Genomic DNA, 23,298 nt, shown 5'->3' with positions numbered 1-23,298 from the left:
TGCGGAAGCAAAAAAAAAAAAAAAAAAACTGTCATAAATAGTCCACAAATAGGCCCACAAGAAGAAAGGTTCATATTGGAACGTTTGTCTCCATGGTGATCTCCTCGCTTATGATATTAACGCCTGATGTTAAGGCATTGAGTGGCATGCCAAAAATACGGTTACTTTTTAAAAACCATTAGTATTACTTCCAAAAGTGTGTAGATATCAAGCCTTCTTCACAAAACCTACAAAAACAAAGTATTTGAGCAGCGATGCGCTAAACCACCATCCCTCTCAGACAATTAATGCATCACTCGCATACAGTATGTCACATCGACACTGCAAATCTGTTTCTCTCATCTTTTATGTGTGCAGGTTTTTATGAGCCTCTCTGAAACAGAGATGGGATGTGTGTATGCACATTTATTTGTTAGCAAGCGGCAGACTAAGCTCTGTTTCACCAAACAGAGACGTCTACGACAGCCAGCCTGTCAATAAAATGCTTTGAGCTCCTGTATCCAGGGTCAATAACAGACTGGGTTAGTTAGCTGCCGTTAGAAAATCTAATCCATCTGTCTGTCAAACTATTTTCCTGCGTCAACCGCATGACTGCTCACGGAGACAATTTCTTATTTGTTGCCACTACTGGATAGTTTCTGTATAGTACGAGGCGTGACTTCATATTAGAAATAAGGATTGGAGCAGTGAGGTGGAGAGCAGCAATAGCAGGATGAGGGAGTGTCTCTGTCTGAGAAAGAAAGTGGGATGAACTTCAGTTGCTGCCATGTTCTACTAACGCCCACAGCTGACGCTGACAGGCCCCACATCCATCAGCGTTTTTATATGAAAATAAAAACTGGTTTGGGGAGAAAAAAAAGGGAAAAGAATCAATGTGAGACTTGCAGACTCACCAAGTGCAATTAAATATTAAGTTGGTGGGCACTGCCACTAAAAGGGGTTCATTTGAGGTAAACGAGGTGGCCTGTTCAAATAAATTGAAGTGAGGGACTGAGAGGAAACCTGATGCCGTCCGAGGTAGCTGGGAAATGACTCATACAAGACTCTAAACAAGACCTCCTTGCAGTTGCAGCTAATGGAGTGGAATTAACATCCACGGAGCGCTGCGGCTCTGGTGATGTCATCCGAAAAACATCCTTACATTCATAGGTGAAACTCATCAAGCGAAGCTCTTTCATCTTCGCCTACAACGCTGCGTTCACACTCACCGGTGGGTCTTGGTCCGAAGCAAAAACGGTGGTGATGACCGTTCCTTTCTCTGCATTGGGTGCCACCATGCCCCTATACAGGTCTTGGCTGAAGATGGGGGAGAAGTCATTCATGTCCTAAAATGAGAAATGGATTAACAGTTAATGTTTTGGCGATGCGTCCAACTGCAGCCTGTGTTTGTTGCTAAACCTTGCAATTATTTTACCCATTAAAATGCAGTAATAGCTAATAAGGAAGAAAATGGTATTAAAACAGTCCAATAAAATTACTAATATATTCTACCGTTTTTAATAATCACAGGGGCATGCTGAAGGAGTAACACCTCTAATCACACCATTACAAAATACATCTATATATGAATAAATAAAATGTATACAGGGAAAAATACTGTTTCCAATCCTATGGGAATTGTGACACTTAATGTTCATATTAAATGATCAACATTTCACTCTGAGCTGACTGAGCTTATCGTCAGTGCCAAGTAAAACCACTTTCAAGGATTTAGTTTAACAATATTTTCTGCTCTCGAGATACTGTATTTTGAGGCAGCTGACATGAGGTCACGGTGAATAGCATGAGTTTGCACTATTTCTGAAGCAGTGTTAGGCGTAGATTCTCGAACTGAGACACAGGCATACAGACATGAAAACAAACCAAAGCCGCGCACCAAGCAAAAGCAGTGAAAGCAGACAGGTCACCATGAAAACATGAGCCACGCAAACGAGAAAGCCTAATGCCGCCCACTGCAGTCACATAACTATTTAATGATTTAATGCTCCTCAGAACACACGTGCGAACCTCACCACACTGCCACAGCTTTTAATCACCTTTACCCAGTAAATAATGCACAGAGCCGACGGAACTCTGCCATATTGTGTCTCTGCAGAGAACTAAAATCTTGTTAACTGTGCTATGAAATCACAGTAAGCCACTCGCATATCTCAAGTGCCAGTGCCTGATCTTTCCTTCTCTTAACTTCTCTCTTTACTTTCCACTGTGTTGGTTGAGCCATGGTCAACAGCGTGTGTTCTATAAACTCTGTGGTGGAGGGCAGCCTCCCTTTGATCTATACACAGGTTTAGTGTTTCCTAGCAGAAAATCTATGATAGAGCTCTTGCTTTGAACAACAAAGTCTGATCCGTGCATGGTGCAAGAGTTAACTAACAAAAAAAAAAAAAAAGCTGCAGACAAGCAAGATGATTGTGCAGACACACTTGTGTTTGCTTAAAATATGCATGCACTACATGGACGCGTACATACAGTACTTTGTCTCTGATCATGCTCGCACACACAGACATACACATGCGGCCTTTAAATTTCCCAAGTGAAGAACAGAGGAAAAAGTTTGGACTTGGCTGGAACCGAGACAAGACAAGCAGGACAGTCAATCCATCACAGCGAGGTAAACAATAAAAGAAACGGCAATGAGAAAAAAAAAATGCAAGGAAGGTAAACTCAGACAAAAGCAACTTCAAAAAACCCTCTGCAGGTGTCACAGGGGTAAGCAAGAAGAATCACTGTGCTTCTCCATCTCCAGCCACCTAGAAACCTCTGTGCATCCATTATGCCCATTCACTTGAAAGGGCAGACACAGGTTTTATATCTGTGTCTGTGCAATTCTTTATCCTATCAAACGCCATTCCTGGGTAACGGAACGAACAATGCCAAAAAGTTTGTCCTTATCAGAGGTTGGGAGACCATGTGGAGGAGCCTTCTCGAATAAGCTCCTGCACATCACTCCATTCTGTGCAAAAACTGAGAGGCTAATTCTGTAAACTTTGAGACAGTCACTGGGGGCTGGCTCCGTTCGCAGAGATAAATGCGCACACCTTTTGAAGAGTTAATCAGGGTGAAAACATTCAGCAATTAACACGCACAAACACTCATGCATACGCAAATGAAAGGTATCACAAGGCATCTAATCCTGTCGTTAGGATTCAGCTGCTAATCTGCTAAAGGCTGGCAAGATAACACAACCTCCTAAAAAAACCCTGACATAATTGCTGTCACAAAGCTAATGAGTCATTCAGGTCTGGAACAGAGCGGTGTGCAAGGCAGACACACGTTCCCCATCAGCTGTCTTTTCCTGGGGATGCTGTGAGGACAAGCAGGTTGCGAGGCCAAAAGGTGCCATACGCAGGGTAAGCAATAAGCTTCTGAATAAAAGTCATTGGAATTTATATCAAAACAGCAGTACAGGTGCAATATTGTACTGTCTCCAAATCCCTTTTGGATTGTGGCTCATGCACACACCATTACTACTGTAAACCTATGCTAATGACCTATCACTGTCAGCGCTGCACCTCTGGAGAGGCACAATGTGGAGAGATAAAAGAAGAAGAGACCACTCAGAGGCTATGGTAGACTGGTTCCCTGCAGACTCTTACCGTGATGCGGACCGTGACGGTAGCTTGTCCCGGCGGCGTGACCCCTCCTTGGTCGACAGCCTCCACCTGGAAAGTGTAAGAGGCCCCCATGCCCATAGCTGCCAGGTTCTCGAAGTCCAGCGCTTGCAGCACTGCTAACTCCCCGGTGACAGGGTTCAGAGAAAACAGCTGCCTGGCCGATTCAGTCTTGATCTGATATGTGACATTGGAGAACAGGTCTGCGTCCACCGCCTGGCAGAAGGAGGCAGAAAAGGAGAGGGATTAGTACTAAGAGAAGGCACACACAATATGAAAAAAAAATATATATATAATTATGAAAGGAGACAGGCAAAGTCACGCATTACATTTCCAAAAGTGGGACCTTATATCTTATATATAGATAAGAGGGTGTGTATAGACTATAGATAGTGAATATTAATGTTTCTAGTTTAATCTTGCATTTTTATGCTGTAGGGGTTTCTTACATCAATCATTAATCAGGCTCTGATTTAATTAAACCACTACTGAAAGCACGGTATTAAATCACAAGTCTCAAACTGGACATTATTTACGAAGGCTGCAGCAACAGCAGTTCACTAGACACAGGCTGCATGTTGTGGAGAAAAACACGGATACACACACAAAACAAAATTACTTGACAAAGCAAGACTGGGGCTTGGTTTATGCTCTTGCGACCGAGTCAGCTCTGCCGAGTTCCACCCCGTACTTCGAGCAATGCCGAAATTGAATTTAATGTTGAAGAACAGTTGCTTTAAATGAAATCACTAGAGCAGAGAACATGGAGAAGACATCTGAGCAGGTTGTGTGTTGGAGGATGAACAAGGGTTAATGGGCTGTGCTTGTCCAGCCACTGAGACAGCGGTTGCGGTCTGTGTAACGCTGACGAGAAGTTACATTTCCGAGGAGGTACATGTCACGTTTCGCAGCAGGCCATGGCATAGGGAACAACTTAGCTACAACCAAAGTGACGCGCAACTAGAAACTGTCCTGAAGACTCTACTTCAAAAGTGGGTAAAGTCGTAGCATTTTCTAAATAGAAATAAACCTGAAGTTTGGCTAAAGCCCATGAGTTTTGCAGGTATTGTACAAGACAATGAATGTCTCTGCCAAGGTTCACTACAATCTGTCAAATAGTTGTTGAGATATTAAAAAAAAAAAAAAAAAAAAAACACATCATGGTGCATAGAGGGATCCCCACAATCATTGGAATAGATTGTATATCTGTACTAAAATCTACCAGGTAAACTTACATATTTCAATGAATAAGAACACCCTGAAAACTAAAATCATGTTTGGGAACATGGAAGAAAACTCAGAAGATTCTCTTAGTCAACAGAGTTCATCCTCCAGGGAAGGGAGGTGGATCCACCAACATTGTTTACCCCTACACTACTAGCATGGACTTAAAGCTAAAACACATGCAGGCAGGGTAAAGGCAGTACATTTTAATCTGACTATCTCAGCCACTTTCTTGCCTGTGTGCAGCAGACGTTGGTTTATCTCGCTTTGAGTTTTTATATATCTTGCCTGCCACCCCCGTCCGTTTAGAGTCGAAGTGTCATCGCCTGGGACATTAATAGTGTCACAGTGCAACTGTCACTCACCTCCCCTAACCCTCAACCACCACCTCTCCTTCTTCTCACCATCCCCTCCTGCTTTATCCCTCTCCGAGAAATGTCACTCACAATATGGCAGCAATTACTCGCCCTTCTGCTCATGTTTGCTCTGTATGCACGGAGTTTCCCTATACTTCACTTCAGTGCAAACACATGCGCCGACTTCTGACGGTGTCGAAGCAATACCCAAAAACAGCTTTTATTAATGTTTGTTGCGAAGGACGGAGGAAAAGCAGCTCATCAAAGCCTGGTTATGACTTGAGAAAAAAATACAGGCGACAAGTCTTTTTCTGTCTGAAAAAAAAAAAAAATCCAAAAACAGAAAACTGTGTTGGTATGTGTATATAAGGCTGTATGTTTTAGTCTGTGTGAATGTTTCCATCTGGGAGCAATTGACATTTTAAACACTAAATAGCAAGCATTGAAGGTAAATGCTAAGCAGTTAATACAAGCATGCTATACAGGAGACACGCTGAGATTAGGAAACACAACCAGAGACAAACAACGACTTTGGCAATGGACACATGAACATTAAGTTCTTACACGGAGCTGCAGGATCACAGTTCCCACGGGGCTGTTCTCAGGTACGTTCACCGTATAGGTTTGCTCTGAGAAAACGGGGCTGTTGTCATCGATATCCGTGACCTGGATTGCGAGGGTCAAAGTGGTCCGTCGAGGGTCAACTGCCCCATCGGAAGCCTCTACCACCAAGTCGTACCGGCTCCTTAACTCCCGGTCTAGTGGGACTTTTGTGTAGATGCTTCCATTAGCGCCGATTATAAACAGGTTGGGATGGTTGACAATCCGGTAGCGCACCTGGCCATTGGCTCCTGCATCTGGATCTGTGGCCTGGGGAGACAGAGAACGAGGGACTAATCAATGGGCGGGTCATCTCTGTAAAAAGACACCAATATATCTGCTCTTGTCTGAGACACTGTATTGACTGAACAGAGAGACGTTGAGAAATACAGCCTAAATAATCTCTGATCCATTACATGATCCATTAGAGCTAATGCCTTTCATATTTACAGACGTTTCAAGCACAAAGCCAAGAAAGCTACAGCTCTCATACGTTTCATTTCCTACTCTTCATACTGAGAATAGAGCCTGCCACAAACTCATGAATAATCTTTTATAAGTTTTAAAGACCAGACTTTTTTTTTTTTTTCATCCGATTGCTGTATCTCATCAAAGCAACTGAACACATAAATACCCATTAATAGCATGCATTTCATCTGGTAAATAAAATTATAAGAATAAAAACAAAAACAGGAAAACCGAAGAACTACAGAGAGAAACGTAGGTGTACGCTGTGATGATCCAGATGATTCTTTTCAGATATTAACACCATGTAGGGCCTTTATTGTGTTGTCTGTGTGCTCTAACGGTCTCCTGTGTGGCAGTAATTCTTTGCTGTAATTGCGAAAAGGGGAATAGAAAAAAAAACATCATTCCCAGTTCAAGCTACATTTCATCTGTCTACGTGGTAATAATTTCCATGCAAGGCAGGACAAGGAAGCACTAAGGAGGAAAAAAAATATGACTATGAAGAGCATTGGAAGAGGGAGGATACTCATGCACAGATGATTGCTAAAAGCTGCCCCTAATTTGTTTTACATGGCGTGCCTGACAAATATTCAAAGGCGGGGAAAAAAAAAAAATTGGACCTTGACTTTAAGCAAAACAAACCAAAGCACATATTTAATGTTCTTTTTTTAAAGATGGTATCTGTTTGTTTTCCACAATGGTTGAGGGGGACATAATTACAGACAAAAAAAAAAATAAATCCATGAAATAAAAAAAACACCCTGCAGACATCCTGATCAATCATCAAAAGCAGACACTGTAAAGTCAGGCACACTGATCAGGTTGTTATCAGGTAGATTTTAATCAGACGACAGACAAGTTTTTTTGGGGGGGAGGGGGACATGTTCCCCAAACTCATAATTGCAATGGGCACAAGTGCATTGAGTCAAGATCTACTCATGCTAATTACCTGCCTTATAAGATGGACAACACAGTTAGTTCCAAGGCAGTAAAACCAAATATAAATGTTGCATCTTTAGTGAAGTACAGTTAGAATGGTCTGCAGCAGACAGCAGTAACCTCTGTGGACTTAAACAAGTAGCTAAAAAATGTCCAGTTGGGGCTGGCTCCAAATGAAAACGAATTACCACGGTCCTCCACACTAAAATGTCCAAATTCACAGCAGCTGCTTCAGTCTCCATCGCTTATTCCCCCAATTATAACAACTGTACACCACAGTACATTTTTATATAACTCCTCATTTAAGTTTTAGAGTTATGCATAATTAAAAACACGGCCACCGCGGTGGGCGCCATCGCAGGTCACTAGCTGCCCGCCTAGGTGTCAACCATCTGCTTCAACTCAACTCACACGCCACCTCTTTGCCCCACTTATGATTTAGTCGGGAGTTGGACGGAGTCAGCGTAAGGCACTGCCAAGATGTTGACAGCCAGAGCCAACAGAGTGAACTTCAAGTTCGCTCTTCTGGAATCCTATGGGTGACGTTATAGAGAACTGATTGATGTTTGTCTACAGTCCATGTTCTGGACTTGGTACAGACTGTAGTCATTTGTCTGCATTGCATAACCAACCTATTTTCTGACTTGTGGCCACGTGTATATATATCTTGGTTAGAGTTTTCTTTGCATTGAAGCAGTATTTTGAGTCAGCCTTTTTTGCTTTCACTCACGACCCAGGGGTTATTTTGTGATGTTAACCTGCAAAGACCTCTGACAGTGGGCAGGCTTGGAATATTGATTTTGGTAGCAATAGAACATCCTGAGGGTGCAGGTACTTGCTGCGCGAAAATCAGCTTGAGTAGGTGGGGGCACTCCTGGAAAAACACGACCACGCAGGCTTCTAACATAAAACACCACAGTAAATGCTTCTTCTCTGTGTGCTGCTGGTCTGGACTGAGTGGATCATTGTTTGCATTTTCAAAGTGAACATATTCTTTCTGCTTTGGATAATTAAGCCAGAAACCCAAAAATTCTGAATTGCCCACTTCTATTATCGTAACAAATTACGTCTTGCTATTCCCATCTGGTTACAGTATTTTGCAAAACACATTTAGTCATTGATTACTTACTCCACTCAGTGTGTGTCAATCAGGTGAAACGCAGCATTGCATTGTTTGCATATGTCTTGAGCCATCAAATTCACTTTACCAAAAAAAAAAGAAAAAAGAAATCTGCTTGTCAAAAACTAAATGGCCTTGTGCTGAACAGCCTGTCCAATTAGCAACAATTTTACATAATGCGACCATGATGTGTTTGACACAAATGCTAATCGATTTGTCCTCCGGTCATCTGCATGCTCAGATTATGGCTCCCTGCTCTGAGCAAACAGAATGGGCTTATATGATGCAGGATTTGTCAGTCACAGACTAAACGACTCTATTAGCACAACCAGCAATGCTGTCAGATGTGATAACCTTGTAAATCGCACCCAGCCTACGCGAGTGTGTGTAAAATAATAGGTAGTTACCGGCTCCAGTTACTTTAACGTTAATCCAAAATACTTTAATGCTAGCCTTAAGCTACTTAGCAGCATTTGCACTGAAGTCATCTTCAAAGCTGGCAACTGCTTGAAGCTTTGTTGTTGGTGAATTCAACACAGTGCAAGGGAAAATAAACTGATTTTTCTGCAACACACCACATTTAAATATAAAATACTTGAGTAGACACAAAGGATAGCTTAATTCCACCAGACTGCATCTCATCCATTCCCTCTTGTGCCTCTTGTGTCACTAACTCAGCATGTCATGGAACAGTGAGCAAGGCTACTGTTCTGATAGGGACAACATTTGTTCAATAAAACTGACTTAAAACAGACATGTTTTTGCACAAAGCTCCTTCAAAACCTCTATAAAGACTCTCCACATCACAAGATGTTATTCAGGCCTGCGGACAGTGAGCTGGCAGTTACTGAGCATTTATCAGCCCATAGGGACTGCTGATGAAACATAGAGAAAGGATTAGATGGTGTTTGTTGAGTGACTATTCTCTTTAGCTGCACAACTTTTTGGTTTTCACTTTTTTTTTCAGCACAAGGTCATGGTCAAATTAATAAATTTGTCCCATGAACAGATCAGCAGCAAGTTCAGCTTTCACTAAGGCACTATTTCATTGAAACAGTAACTTTGTGAATCCAGTGCCGTTTGTGACAACATGTAGTGTGTTGTCTGCATTGATATGACTAATAACGATGTCTTGAAGAATTGAAAGGGAGTCAAACAAGTCCTATATAGGGTTTGAAAACTGTCTACAGCCTAATTTTCTGTCATCACCACAAGAACAGAAAATTAGCTAAAAAAAAGTCAGATTTATGGTATTTTCACATAGTTGAATCTTTTGCATGACCATTACATTTTCATATATTGTTATGAAACACGCCTGAATAAAAGCCCTCCGTACATTCCAGACTTCGTTAGCCACAGCAGGATAAACCATAGCCTTTCTATGTGAATGTGCATAGAGAGCAGGATTGTCTTGCGCTAAGTACTTTAATGTACTTTTCTTTTCAGGACAAGCCTCAGCTCAGGCTGGCTAGTTGCTGTCTGGGCTAAGCACCAGTCTTGCTGCTGCTGCTGCTGCTGCTGCTGCTGCTGCTGCTGTTGCATTTCAGAGAAACATTTAGGGGGTAGCTTTAACGCATGCAAACACAAAGCTTCCTTCATGTCCTTTGGTCTTACTTCACACTTCATAAACACCTAACGTTTAGTGGTGGTCCATTTTATCGCCCCCTAAAAATGCAATGGGAAATCAAGTGTTGTTGACATTAACAATCAAAACGCAATCTCACAATCTTACTGAAGTTTTGGCAGTGTACAGCCACTTTTATCCACATTAAATAGAATTATTTAGTTTGCTAGTGTTTATTATATGGTAATCAGGCAGCTCATTATCAATTAATTACCTTAATTTGTCTTTCAATTGTTTATTTTTTAATTATCTGTTCTATCTATTTGGACCATGCTAAATTTGAATTATTTGTCTAACACTGTGAACCCACATCAGAGACAACTTCCAGACTCAAACCAAACTATTTCTATGATGTGAAGAAATCGTTTTTGTATTACTGCCAGAACCTCAGGCAACCCGCCCGACCGCCCCATTTATCCTCGCTCATTATTTTGAAGCTAAACTCTGAACTGTATTGAGAGTCAAAACACTGAGTTGTGGAGGAAATGTGGGGGTAAGTATTTAAATTCAGTGACTGAGACTGTAAGATAAATATAGAGGCAAAAAGCAACAACAAACGATGTGAGGCTTGCATTGCCTTATCTGTCATATTATATATGCATGTTGTATAGTGTAGCTAAAATGTTAAAGAAAGGCAACTGGGCTTGTAGAGTTTCTTGATGATGAAACTCTGATGGGCAACACCCACAGATGTTCCCCCAACTCCCCCCCATTAGAACTGAGGAAGATGAGTGGTGAAATGTCTTCAGGAAACTCTACAAGTCCAGTTGTCTTTCTTTTCTAACATTTTGGGCTATATCATGACCTGGATGACAGACAACCCTCTCAGACATGAGACATGTTGCATGGAGGCGCTTTAAAGTATTTTGCACCCCTAAGAATTTTCTACATTTCTGCATAAAAATGACTCAAAGCATCGTTGGAAGCTCACAAAAATGCTGAAACTAGACAAAGAGAAACCAGTCAAAAAAAAAAAAAAATGAATAAAATCTGTTTAGTGCAGGAAAAATAGCCAATATCACATAATCGTGAGGTGCAAAAGTAAGTGCACCTCAGGGTTACAAGTAAATTAGAGTCTATCCGTTCTGAAGTGTTTCCAATCAGTGTAATGAGACTCAGATGTTGCTCAGTGCACCGTTTTATTTAAAGGAAGAAAAAAAAAATAAATCAGGGATTTGTCACAGTCTGATCTACACAACACGTGTTTGTGCAAGTATATGGTGGCACTCTCTTGTGTCACTTTGTCTCTTCCTAATTGCACCTTTTTAATTAGACGTTGGCCATCAGTCATTGAATAAAATAACGCAAGATTAGCAAGTTTGTGTTGATGTTTCCTTAGCTTAATGAGCAAGCGCAGTGATGGAGGATTTGGAGTATTTAGTGAAAAGAAATATTTTATTAAAGTACCTCTACAGGTTCTGATTACGTTGGCGAATGAATGCTATTTTTATCACTGTCACATCTGCACTGTGCATTAAGCCGCGGTTGTGGGTGGTTCAGTAAATAAGTTATTTAAAAGTCAAGTCAACGGGACAATGCGTGCGTGTGTGTGTGTATGTGTGTGTGTGTGTGAGAGTGAGGGAGGGAAGGAGAAAATATGTGTCGGTGTTCAAAATGTCGGTTAGATAACAAGTGTCTGCAAGTTCTGGCAAAAAGGAAACTGGGCGCTCTAATAGCTCATTCCATTGCATGCTGCAGGGACAAACTGCAACATACTATTCTATGTCCCCCACACCAAAAAAAACATGTAGATTAAAGTTTTTGGCACTGATAATCAGGCTGAATAGGGTTACAACCACATTTCTAAAGAGTTTGGAATCAACAAATCCACAGACACATTGTGAACGAGTGGAGGAGATTTGCGATGTGGTCGACCAACAAAAATCACTTCAAAAGCAAGATGCATAACAGTTCTGAGAGGGCACAAAGGGCCCAGAGTAACTTCTAACCTCTCTCACATTGGCTAATGGTAACGCTCATGAGTTTACCATCAGGAGAACACTGAACAACCACAGTGTGCATGGCAGGGCAGCATGGGCAGAGCCAGAGCTCTCCAAAAAGAACATTCCTGCCAGTCTGCAGTTTACCAAACATGTGGACAAGCCAGAAGACTGAGGGGAAAATGTTTAGTGGTTGGATGAAACCAAACTAGACAGGCTCAGAACCTCATCTAATCCGTGAAACATTAGAGGGACTTTCAACGAATTTCATACCAGGTTATTGTGAAAGAAAACGTGATGAGTCTTAAGAGAAACTGGGTCACGCGGCAAGACAACAAACCCAAGCACACGTGAACGTTTTGAAACAGAGAAGTCAAAGTCCAGAGCTTAATTCAACAGGAAATGTGGAAGCACCTGAGGCAAACAGTTCATATGAGGAAACATGTCAGAACTGAAACGGGCTAAAATCTCTCTCAGGCGCTAGACGGCTGATCAGAAGTGATCAGACACATTTAGTTGCTGTTATTGCTGCACAAGGGAGTCACACCAGACACAGAAAACAAGGGTTCACATACTTTTTCACCTCACAGGTTTGTACAAATCATTTTGTTGAACAAACATACAGAAGCATAATTTATCCGTTTCACCTCTTTGATTGGTTTCTCCTTGCCTACTTTCAGGACTAAAAACATCAGCTGATGTTTTGCGTCAGCTTTTCGCAGAAATGCATAAGACTCCCAGGGGCGTAAATACTTTTAAGTGACACTGCATATGAGCATATATTTACGCGGGAAGCCAGCTATCATTATTCCATGATTAATCTGCTGACAAACATCAGACTAATTAATCTACAACAGTAATTAGAAAAATATGGCTGCTCAGTGGAGCTAAACCCAGACAGTCACCAGGGAAGCAGCTGTGGGTGACAAATCTGTCCAGCAAGATCGACCAAGTAGAAAAACATGAGGTAATTTTATATAGGCGAACATAACAGAAAGTTGGGTGCAGTCATAACTCCAGTATACACACAACAATGAAAATAATAATCAGGATTTAAGTGTGTAAAAAAAAAAAGAGTAATGCGCGCAGAACAGCTTATTGATTTGCTTTAAAATGAACACAAAGACAAGCATTCTTATGAAACAAATTACACTTACCATGACTTGTCCTACGAACAAATTGGCCTGTTCTTCTTGCACGGTAAAATTAGTGGTTATAGTGAGGTCAAACTTAGGATCGTTATCGTTGACGTCGGTGACGACTATGTTCACTGTAGTAGTAGATGTCTAGAGGAAAATGAAGAACAGAAAAAAATATAATATTGTCAAAGAAAATTATCATAACAGAAAAATAATGTATTTATGTTTTACCATGTTATATACAAAAAAAATGTATGATTAAATTTGCATTATGCCTTTTGGGTGAAATCCGACATAAACTTAAAGATTAATAATTTAAAGGTTGACTGTTAAAATGAATTTTTTCATGGTCAAGACAGAATTTTAAAGGGATTTGAATCAAACACTTTTGGAAACCCTTTAAACCCTGTGAATGTGTGCAGACTAAGAATATAAAAATAACAGCTCCTGCTATCACTGGCAACATGAACTTTAATATGCATAAAAAGCTTTTCTTTCGCAAGTTAACGAAATACAGCCGTTTTAACCGAAGCCATTTGCGAGCAGACAAAATACATGGAAGCAGGGAAAACATAAACCAAATGCCAAACTGTTTTACTATCAGAAACATCATCATTTGGGGGGGAAAAAAGTGGCATTTAAAGAATAAATCAGAGCCACTTTGTCAATGACTCAAATGTTGATACGCACTGAAAATGTCATCGACTGGTGAAAACTGAATGGAAATATAGTACGTAACAACATTTAGGCACCAGAAATAAAGTATAGTTAAAACAAGGATACATAAACTGAATGAATTCAACACTTGGTGTGACCACCCTTTGCCTTTAAAACATCACAAACATTCACACTCCTTCACACTTGCATGGAAGACAGGCCTGCTCCAAGCATCTTGGAGAATTTCCACAGCTCTTTTGGGAATTTAGATGCACAGAAAAAATGTGAGACCAATCACATGCTTCCCTGCCTGATGGTGTTGTGCAATGGATAAGAATGTAAGCTTCTAAAGCAGCAAAAACTTTTGCGCAGCATTCAATGTATTATTAAAGAAAGGAAAGAATTTAGGAGTCACTGCCAACTCAGCAGGGTTTTCCCCAGGAAATTGGTTGGCAGGGACAGTAAGCTATAGTTTATTTCAGATGTGGCAGCCTGCTTCCGCTATAATACACCAAACCCTGCGAAAGCACTATTAGACTCATAAATAATTCCTTGTTTAGGGAAAATGTTAAAAGCCGGGCGACTGCATAAATAGCAGAACAGTTCCACCCCAAATGTTTTATAAAAGTGTTTTTAAATGTCATCTTGTTAGTCAAACTACTGTAATGCGTTTTAGCTGCTGCCGAGAGAGAAAACGGGCACCCCGGCAGAAATGGTGGAGCTTTGAAAGCAAATTCCTAAACATATGAAAGTCCTTTCAGCTCATGTATATAATGTTCATTTTCCATCAATGCTTAATACTGTACAGGAAGTTCAATATGCTAGATAATACCGGATCAGCTTTTCCCTCCTGGAGTCAACGGGCATAAATAAATAAATAAATAAATCTCCATGTATCTGTAATGCACTGCAGCTGCAATGAGAAGCTCCCAACTTTTAACGCTGCCAAAAGAAGACAGTGCATCAGTTTTAATGCATATAGCATCTATTCAGAGAGTTCAGAGAGTGTATTGATCTTCTGCACACAGTTATTAAGAGAAAGGTTGCAAGATGAAAGTATAAAACTCGATTAATCCCATCTCCATCCCAGTGAATAAAAGCTTTTACTTTTAAAATACAGGTTCAACACAGCACCGTGAAACTCAACCCTGACCGTATTTTTTAATTAAATTTAATAACCACGTGTTTACCAAAACACTGTCCACAATAAATCAATTTATGAATCAATGTTTGTTTACCGTCTCATGTTCATTCCCCCTGGCATGTTTATTCATGTGGAAGGCCAATGTGGACCATTGTACTGCTGTTAACCTTCACACAATGACACACAACCGTAGCAATCCAATAAATCACCACAGAAAAAGGCTGAATATGCTACTTCTATGACGTCATACTGTCCTGGGATGAACATGTATACAAAGGTGTAAGTAACCTCCTTTGGGAGAGGAAGGATGAGCTGGTTGTGGAGAAGAGGAGTTGGCCTTTGCAAAAAAAGAAAAAAAAAATATGTTTTAAGTCGCCTCGGGAGATGAAACATTCAACTGCACATGTCATATAGAAGATGACCTAGATAATATCACCTTAATCTCCCCGTCCTTTGGGAAATCATTCCCCATTGTTCTTACTTCTAAGATAATTAGTCTCTTCAAGCATAAACTGTAATGGAAAGCCATTGAAAATCCTCCATGCAGCTGTCGCAGCATCACTACTAAAATCAGGATGTAACAGGACACAGCTTGGTATCAGTGCTGAAAAGGGATCTACTTATTTTTCATTTTACAGTAGGCCTGAAGGTAATTAGTGTTTCCATCCTGGTGTGGGTGTTCTTATCAAAGCCAAAAATTCCACCTCTACGAGCGTGTTTAATGAGCTGTTATTATTTATTTAACATAAAATAGATGGGGCTCTGTGATGTCTCGTCTTCTGTCCTCGCTGTCTGAAAGATCCAGTCGTGACCAATGGTACTTTGCTTTTAAGTGACAATCCTGACCAGAAGTCATGCCGCAGCGACTGATATGATCAGGCTCTTAGGAGTCATGTTCTTTCTCCTCCGAGGGCAAGAAGAATAATTTTATCCAGCACCCCAGCGTGAGTTTTTGGGATCCGCGTCTGCCTGGCAGTTTTGATTAAAGCTTGAGCTGCTGAGCATACAAACTTTGAATTTGTCGCACAGATGAGCACAATTTGTTTCGTGCATGAGATGTTGCAAAGAGTTAATATTACAAAGAACAATTCACGCATGCAGGCGTGTGTCTGCAGATTTGACTGTACTCTGTGAGAAGTATCACCGGGGGCAAAGATGGCTTGCTTTGCTCCTTGTGTCAGGTTTCCATGGCTACCAAAGGTTTGCGCTAATTACACATCCAAATCCCTGGTGTCCCTGTCCTCTTCTCTATCGCTTTCTATCTCCTTTCCATCCCCTCCCCCTGCGCTTATTTTGATCCTTTCCCCGTTTCTGGCTGTCCTTGCAGTACTCTGTCGCACTGAGTGAGTTCCTCACCCCCGCACTCCTACAAACCTTTACCCCTCTCCCTCATTCAGCTTCCTTCCTGTTGTGACAGCCTTTCCTCCTACCAGTGACATTTTGCCCACATAAGTCAGCCTGTAATTTACTCTGCGGAAGATGTCTTGCGCACACGCGATATATACGGCAAAGGTAAAGGCTGTCGCTTTCCACAACCTGTCCATCAGCATTAGGACGGAGACCACCAGCCCGTGGTTACCTCATTCTGTGAGGTGAAACCCCATCTTACACCCTCTTTATTTTTTTTCCCACTGACCCTGTCATTTTTCATTCCTTCCGCCCCTCGTACTCCTGCCGCGACACTCCGTTCTCCCTTTGCACTCTTACGGCTCTGGAGATCTCTCAAATACCGGGACACTCTCACAGAGTCCGCTTACGTAACTCCACTGGACCAGCTCGCCAATGTCTGCCAATAGATGAAAAGGAGGTGTAGTTCTGAGTGTTTATGAGCGTGCAGGTGAGAGGGGGGGCAATCAACATCACTCTTGCGACAGCTCATCAGCTAATGTTCATTACCTATCACATACGGCATCCTAAAAAGGAGACCGCGTGTCACCTCTGCCTGGAACAGAGACAGCTGCGCAAACGGAGCCAGCCGAGGTGAGGTCTAATTAAATTAAGACAGTTTATATGATTATCAGCTCTCGGCGGGGGACTGAGCGGCCAGTATTCACTTTTGGTTATGGTCTGCGCTGTTTCTCAAGGCTAAGGTACAAAAACAGCTCTGTGTGCGTTTTATGCTCAAAGGTCTTTTGAATGGGCAGCAGCTTTTTGAAGCGGCACTGATCAGGCACTTAAGTATTATTTTACCAGTCGTGGTTAGTGCAACTGAGCCTGTAAAATATTGTTAGAATGTCGTCTGGAGCTCTGTAAAGTTTGAGAATATGCCGCAGGTTCCTTCTAAGTGGTCATGACGTCAAGAGCACAGAGCGCCTGTTAAAAATAATGGCATATATAGTAGACAAGGGGCGTGTATTGGTGCATTCAATTTACCTCTGAAGCTGGAAGTCGGAGCTAGGAACTGAGATTCCCGCAGGTTGACAGCATTTCAATTCAACAAGTCAGGAAACCAATAACGGTTCACCAGGCTAATCAACGGGATGATTACTTTGGGAACGGCAAGTTGAACAGGATTTTGTTAACAACATTATTTAATGAAACACAAATAGACATAAGTGGTATTAAACATAATGGCTTCCACTACTGTTGATGCACTAAGCAACTATAATTGGAAATGTCCTACTATAAATTCAGACGTTTCAGTTCAATGCACCGTTATTAAAAGGTGCTGAGTTTTTTTTTTTTTTAAATTTATTTTTATGTGAAAAATGCACCTGAAAGTGTGACTGAATGTCACCAGTAGCTCCGTGAAGAATTTTTGGGTTGTTCTTGGTCTGTTGATAGTTGTTTTTTGTCTGACTTGTTGTTTCTCTGTGCTTTTTAGGTTGTTTTTGTCTTTCTGTGCTGTTTTCATTTTGTTTTAGGCTGCGTCGTTGGTCGTTGGCTGTGGAGTTCGGCAGAGCGGCCGTTGTGTCCGTTGGTGTGTTCCTGTGATCAGCTGCTCGTGCTGTCCGTGTCCCCTGAGCTGCCCGGAGTGAGGCCTGAGATTCCCACTGAACGTCAGAGGAAGTTCTGGGGGTGCTAGGCTGGAGCTGGAGGTGAAGGAGCGGAGAAGGAGGTTCGGGACGGCGGTGCCGTCTGTCCATGGGGAACGGGAGGCCTTTGCCAGGATAATGGATGGACTGTGTGCGCGTTTGATGGGACTTTGATGGGAGTGTGTCATGAGAAGTGCTATGGAGACCTGGTTCATAGGACCACAATAGGTCTGTGCCCGGTTTCAGGACTCTACGGACGGACACACTCCGTTTGAATTTACATCCCTCCCTCAGTGACAAAGACAAGGAAACACTATGCGACATGATCCATGCCACTGCTGCTATGCAACTGGCCAAACAACCACATCACCTTGGACACTGTTTTGCCAACTATGTTTATACATTTGCTCATAATGCTAATTCTGTAAATTCTTTGGTTAAACTGTTTAATTTAATTTTATTTCAATCTAATATTAATTTTATCTTTCTTGTGGTTTTTATGAGTGTTTACTTTTATATGCAACAAAGCTATGGTGACAAAGTAATTTCCCTCGTGGATGATTAAAGTCTGTCTAAGTCTAAGTCTATATGATGGGAAATGTAGTATCAAGTTCACCAGTGCTCGGTTATTTTGCTTTATGTCTTGAGTCACTTAATGACCGTACTCACTTAATTTTGTGTGCTGCAAACCACTGTGAGTGTTATCCTAGTACTATCTAAGCTAACATGTGGGCTACAATGCTACGTTCATTAAAAATAAATAAAAATAAAAACATTACAGTAATGTCCAGTACATCAGCTCACAGCTATTTTCATATGTAAAAAGTTTGTCATGACAACTGCAATATGAAATCATATTAATGACAGGTGTTTAAATGAATTTAAACCTATTTAAGTTTAAGTTAGATTTTTCAAACTGTTGCCATTTCTCAGTGAAAACTGGTGGTAGGTACTGTCAGTTCCCTTTGTAACTGTAAAGGGGAACACTTTGTGACTGACAATCATTCTAATCTGAACAATGGAAAATGACTTGTAGACTCACGGACCTGAAATTCACTCCAGAGGGACACAACTGCAAACTAAACTAGCTCTTTTGCAATTCTATTCACAGCAGTCACTTTTACAACGGCTTTCCATTATTCAATGAATAAGTGCCTGAGGAACTCAAGGGTTCCAAAAGTCACAAAAATATAATTTCCAGATACAGAGTATAGGCTAAAAGGAGCAGACAGCTCTTATTATCCTGGTGTTGCATTGGTATGGCATAATAACTGGTGGTCCTGACTCCCAGTGCCACCACAGATTGTATGAATTTGCGACAAAATCACAGGCTATTAAACTCAATTTCAAACACCGTTAGATTTTCCACTTGGTTCAGTGAGCCAAATTTCCGAGCGTGTTCGAGAAGATCTTATTTGAGCTTAATGTGTTCTAAATGTGTGAAGAGCATCAATGCAGAGGAAGCACGTCAACAGTTTAATAAAAAAAGGGTCACGCCTCACCCCTCCGGGGTTGCCGTCGGACGCCGTTACGATCAGACGGTACTGATCAGTGGTCTCTCTGTCCAGAGGCTTACCCAGAAGCAGGAGGCCAATCCTGCAGAGAGAGAAGGGTCAGAGCAGATAATAATATATCTCATAATTCCATTAACAAGGACATGATACAAAGAGTTTGTCTGGCTTTGGATACTGTATCGCTGATGCAGTGGTGTGTGAAGCAGTATTTCACTGTTTATTTACCAGATTTATAAAACATGATCACTGATTGAAGAGGATTATGGCGAAGAGCAGGTGGGAGTTTAAATGCTCCCACTCTGTCTTTTCTCTCTGTGTAGCCAGTCTCTTGCTCCCAAACCACATGAACTACGGTCTCATTTCTCCTTCTAATGCAGCAGACGCTGTGGCCCTCCTGCTCGTTCACGAGCCATAATTTGCCTCTCTGGTGTGGATGAATTCCCGTGTAGACTTATCTTTGTTTGCACACAGGCGTACAAGAGACACGAGTGCGGCTCCATAGAAACACACACACACAGCGCGCACAAAACAATTTCGCCGCCACACAAAGAAGAGGCTCTGCCAGAATCTCAAACAGAGCGAAAGAAGAATGCATCTGAACGCACTGCTAGATTAATGCTCGTCGCAATTCTCTGCTGTCCCCGCAGCCCTTTCACATTTATAATTTAAAGCTCTTGTGACCAAACAGTCCAAGCAGATCCAGACCACTACATCCCCCCTGCCTCTGTAGCCCATAATCATCAAACAGTCATTGTATTTTAAAAAAATTTAATTCACAAATCATCAAAAGTCTCAATCAGCGCCTGCTTCTCTGAGAACTCATCCCATAAAGAAGTGAGCGCTCCACTATTCAACCACCACACCTGATGATGATCAGTAAGTCAAGAGGGCAAACACAGCTTTCTGAACACATAAAAATGCAGCACACCATCCATCACTGGCTGCTGCGTTCATGTTTATTTATACATAAGGAGGAGAATAGAAAACAGTCTTCTCTATACTTGGAGGCTGTAAAGGTAAGGAAGATTTGACGTGAATGATGATACACATTGATCACCGTTATAATTACGGCGTAATTACGGCGATAATGATGATGAACTTGATGGCGACGATGACAAAGATTGGAATGATTAATGCCGCATAGCCACCCCGGGGAGTTTAATTCTCGCTACAGCTGGAGTGCTGAACTACACTCGAGCGGTGTCTGAGAGGTTCACAGATCATGTGCGATAGCGTCCTGCCTCCTCTCCCCAGCCACCGCAAATGAAAAGATGCTGTCTGCTGTACGGGATAGCCATTAACAACGGCGTCTAGAGTGTCAGCAGTGCAGGCTGGAGGCTGTCCATCCCAGTCACAGAAGCAGTTGATCTTTCATTCAGCTCAGATCATGTCTCTAAACGGTAAAGTGGATGTGATGCACAAGGCGTGAGTTCCAGGTGGCGTGAATATTAAGCCAGAGGGCCAGTCTGGCTAGACAAATTATAGAGGCAGCATTTAATGTCACTAAATCTTAATTTTCAGTCAAATCACTTCTGCCACGTATTTAAACTCTTAAAAATTATGATCCAGGGAAATACGAAGATTACAGATTCATCAAAAGGAAATGAGCATAATTATAAGTTAGTGTGTTTTTTTAAAAAACATTTATTACTCCGACCAGAAGATCAGTGTTTGGTTTCAGTGTACAAAAGAAATGCACAACCTCTTTCAATTTCTGTTTCAATTTAATTTTGAAGAAGGAGAGTCGGCTGCCAAGTGGAATACACTGCAAGTATGAAAGTTGGCACAGCCTCCAGGAGAGGTTTAGGCCACTTTTAGAAGAAACTAAAAAAAAAAAGAAAAAAAAGAAGCAGCAGCTTTGGCTTCAAAGACAATGTAATAAAAAAAAAAAAAAGTAAGTAGGGTTGTTAGAATGACAGTGAGATTTGTAGACTCAAAATTTATGTTGAACTTAACCGAAGATTAAAATGAATATCATTCAAATGAAATCACTGCTGATATTTGAGAGTTTATATATCTTATTAGAGCACTATATATTCATGATATATTGGATCTTATAATCTTTTTTTGGGGGGGTTAACTAAAATAGCCTGTACCGGGGTGAATTTTTTAAAAGTTGAAATGAACCGGCTATTTCTTTCTGGTGGAGTGAGAGAGAAGGATTCGTGTAAGGGGAGAAGTAATGGTGAGTGAATATGAAGGATTTACACCTCCTTCAGGGGGACCTGGTCCATTTATAAGAAGTTCAAAACTGGAGAGATCATTACTCATAATAGCTGGGTTGAAACAGGAAAATGCTGCAATGCAAAAAAATAAAAATGTTCACTGTACCTTCATCAAGTGTACCTGCTTATAACTTGTTCATCATATACTTTATCAGCAGCCACTAAAAGTTATTGTATTTATAGACTGATGGGAGCTTGCTATTTGATAGTAATAGTTCTACCACATAGAAAATATCCTAAAGGAAAATGAATCAATTTAATTAGGCATATTTTCTGTCACTGCATGAATACAGTGGCAGTAGCAACAATAGCAGACGTGTTCTTTTAATTGTGTCACCCTACTCGTTGCTTGCCATTATCAGTAAGAAACTGTAAAACAGTTTTAACACTGTGGGGCTAATTAGAAACAAACAAAATGCAGGGTAAAAGTGCAGCAGCACAGTCTTTGTTCCTTGCACAGCTTAGAAACTGAGGGTACAGGGAAAAAGGGCTTTAATCAATTAGCGAGACACGTGTCTGGCACAGTCCTACATTTTCAGCCTCCCCGTGTCTCCTCTCTCTATATTTCCCCTCCTTATTTAATGAATAGGAAGAAAAAAAACACATCGACCACTTCAGTGTTTTATGCCTTTTCCTTGCACTAGACCTTTTTTTTTCCAAGAGCTGATATTGGTTATGAGATTTAAGGTGAGATATTTGCATTCCTTTTACTTTCGAGATATATTTGTTGTTTTATGCCTTGTTTAATCTCGCGGGGTTGAAAAGGGCTCGGAGCTTGAGAAAAACTGAGAGAACACCAATCTCCACTCATCCAATAAAGTTTTATTTTGTGTCGTTACTTCTACAGACTCATTTGGAGCCACAAGTCAAGTCTGCATGACAGCGTCTGAAACCCAGGGCCGCCATGATCACAGCATCCAAGCCCCCGATTCAAGTCATTGTCTTTGTCAACGCTTTGCAGCAATCCCTCGATAAGAAAGACAGCAAGAACAAAGGCCTTCATTTTTAAGTTGCCCTTGTGTTCGTGACTCTTAAATCACAAATTCAATACCACTCTTGATAAACTAGCCACCGTGCATAAGAGCTTTGTCTTGCTCCCCAATACACTCAATAAACTCTCAAACTAATGTCAGTGTTAGAAGAGTTCCCTTGCAAGGACCACAATAGATTTCCAGTGGCTTGCCATTTATGGTGGGTGTATTTCAGTACAACAAAGCATTTTGTATTCATTCACAATACCTGTTTATGCAGCTCAGCAGGCATTGGGAGGAATAGTGGAGCAAAACCACATGTAATAGGCAAACATATTAAACTGTTTCAATTAAATGTCCATTCGGAGGGAGGTAGCACACGCCAGTCTTGAGGACAAATCTCAGTTTCACCACATGCTAATGTTTCGGCCCGGTGGCCTTCATCAGAGCAAGACAGGAAAGAAAATGGATATTATGTCACTGGAGAACTGGGGAAGCCTATCTGGACTTACGTTTCAGTGAGGTTGAAGATACCCTGAGAATCCCCACTCACAATGCGATATGTGATGGGATCGTTTTCTCTGTCAGTTGCCTGGAGGAAGAATAAAAAATAACATCTGTGTGAAGGTCACAGACTACCATTAAAGCTGGAGGGGTAAAAGATATGACAGCTGAGGAGCAAGTACATCGGACTGAAGTGAAAACCAGAGAAAAAAAAAAAAATGTGCGAAAATGCAGTTGTGTTGCTAAAAAAAAAAAAGTCATAACGTCAAAAACTGCAGTCTCAGGAT

General features: G+C 41.3%; 1 protein-coding gene across 5 annotated transcripts in view; it reads right to left on the bottom strand.

Annotated features, from left to right (window-relative positions):
- Window positions 1–23,298, bottom strand: part of LOC125019203 (protocadherin-15-like) — a 180,733-nt gene that overhangs the window by 52,293 nt on the left and 105,142 nt on the right. For all 5 annotated transcript variants that reach the window (XM_047603767.1, XM_047603768.1, XM_047603764.1 and 2 more), the window contains 6 exons: window positions 23,020–23,099; window positions 19,300–19,393; window positions 13,040–13,168; window positions 5,756–6,061; window positions 3,597–3,827; window positions 1,209–1,325 (listed from right to left, as the gene is read on the bottom strand). In XM_047603767.1, the coding sequence (XP_047459723.1) occupies window positions 1,209–1,325; window positions 3,597–3,827; window positions 5,756–6,061; window positions 13,040–13,168; window positions 19,300–19,393; window positions 23,020–23,099 (957 nt within the window). The remainder of the gene's footprint in view (window positions 1–1,208; window positions 1,326–3,596; window positions 3,828–5,755; window positions 6,062–13,039; window positions 13,169–19,299; window positions 19,394–23,019; window positions 23,100–23,298) is intronic.

Source organism: Mugil cephalus, chromosome 13 (assembly GCF_022458985.1).
Source record: "Mugil cephalus isolate CIBA_MC_2020 chromosome 13, CIBA_Mcephalus_1.1, whole genome shotgun sequence".
NCBI lineage: Eukaryota > Metazoa > Chordata > Actinopteri > Mugiliformes > Mugilidae > Mugil > Mugil cephalus.
Note: the sequence above shows the minus strand (reverse complement) of the source record. Positions and strands in the feature narration are given on the sequence as shown.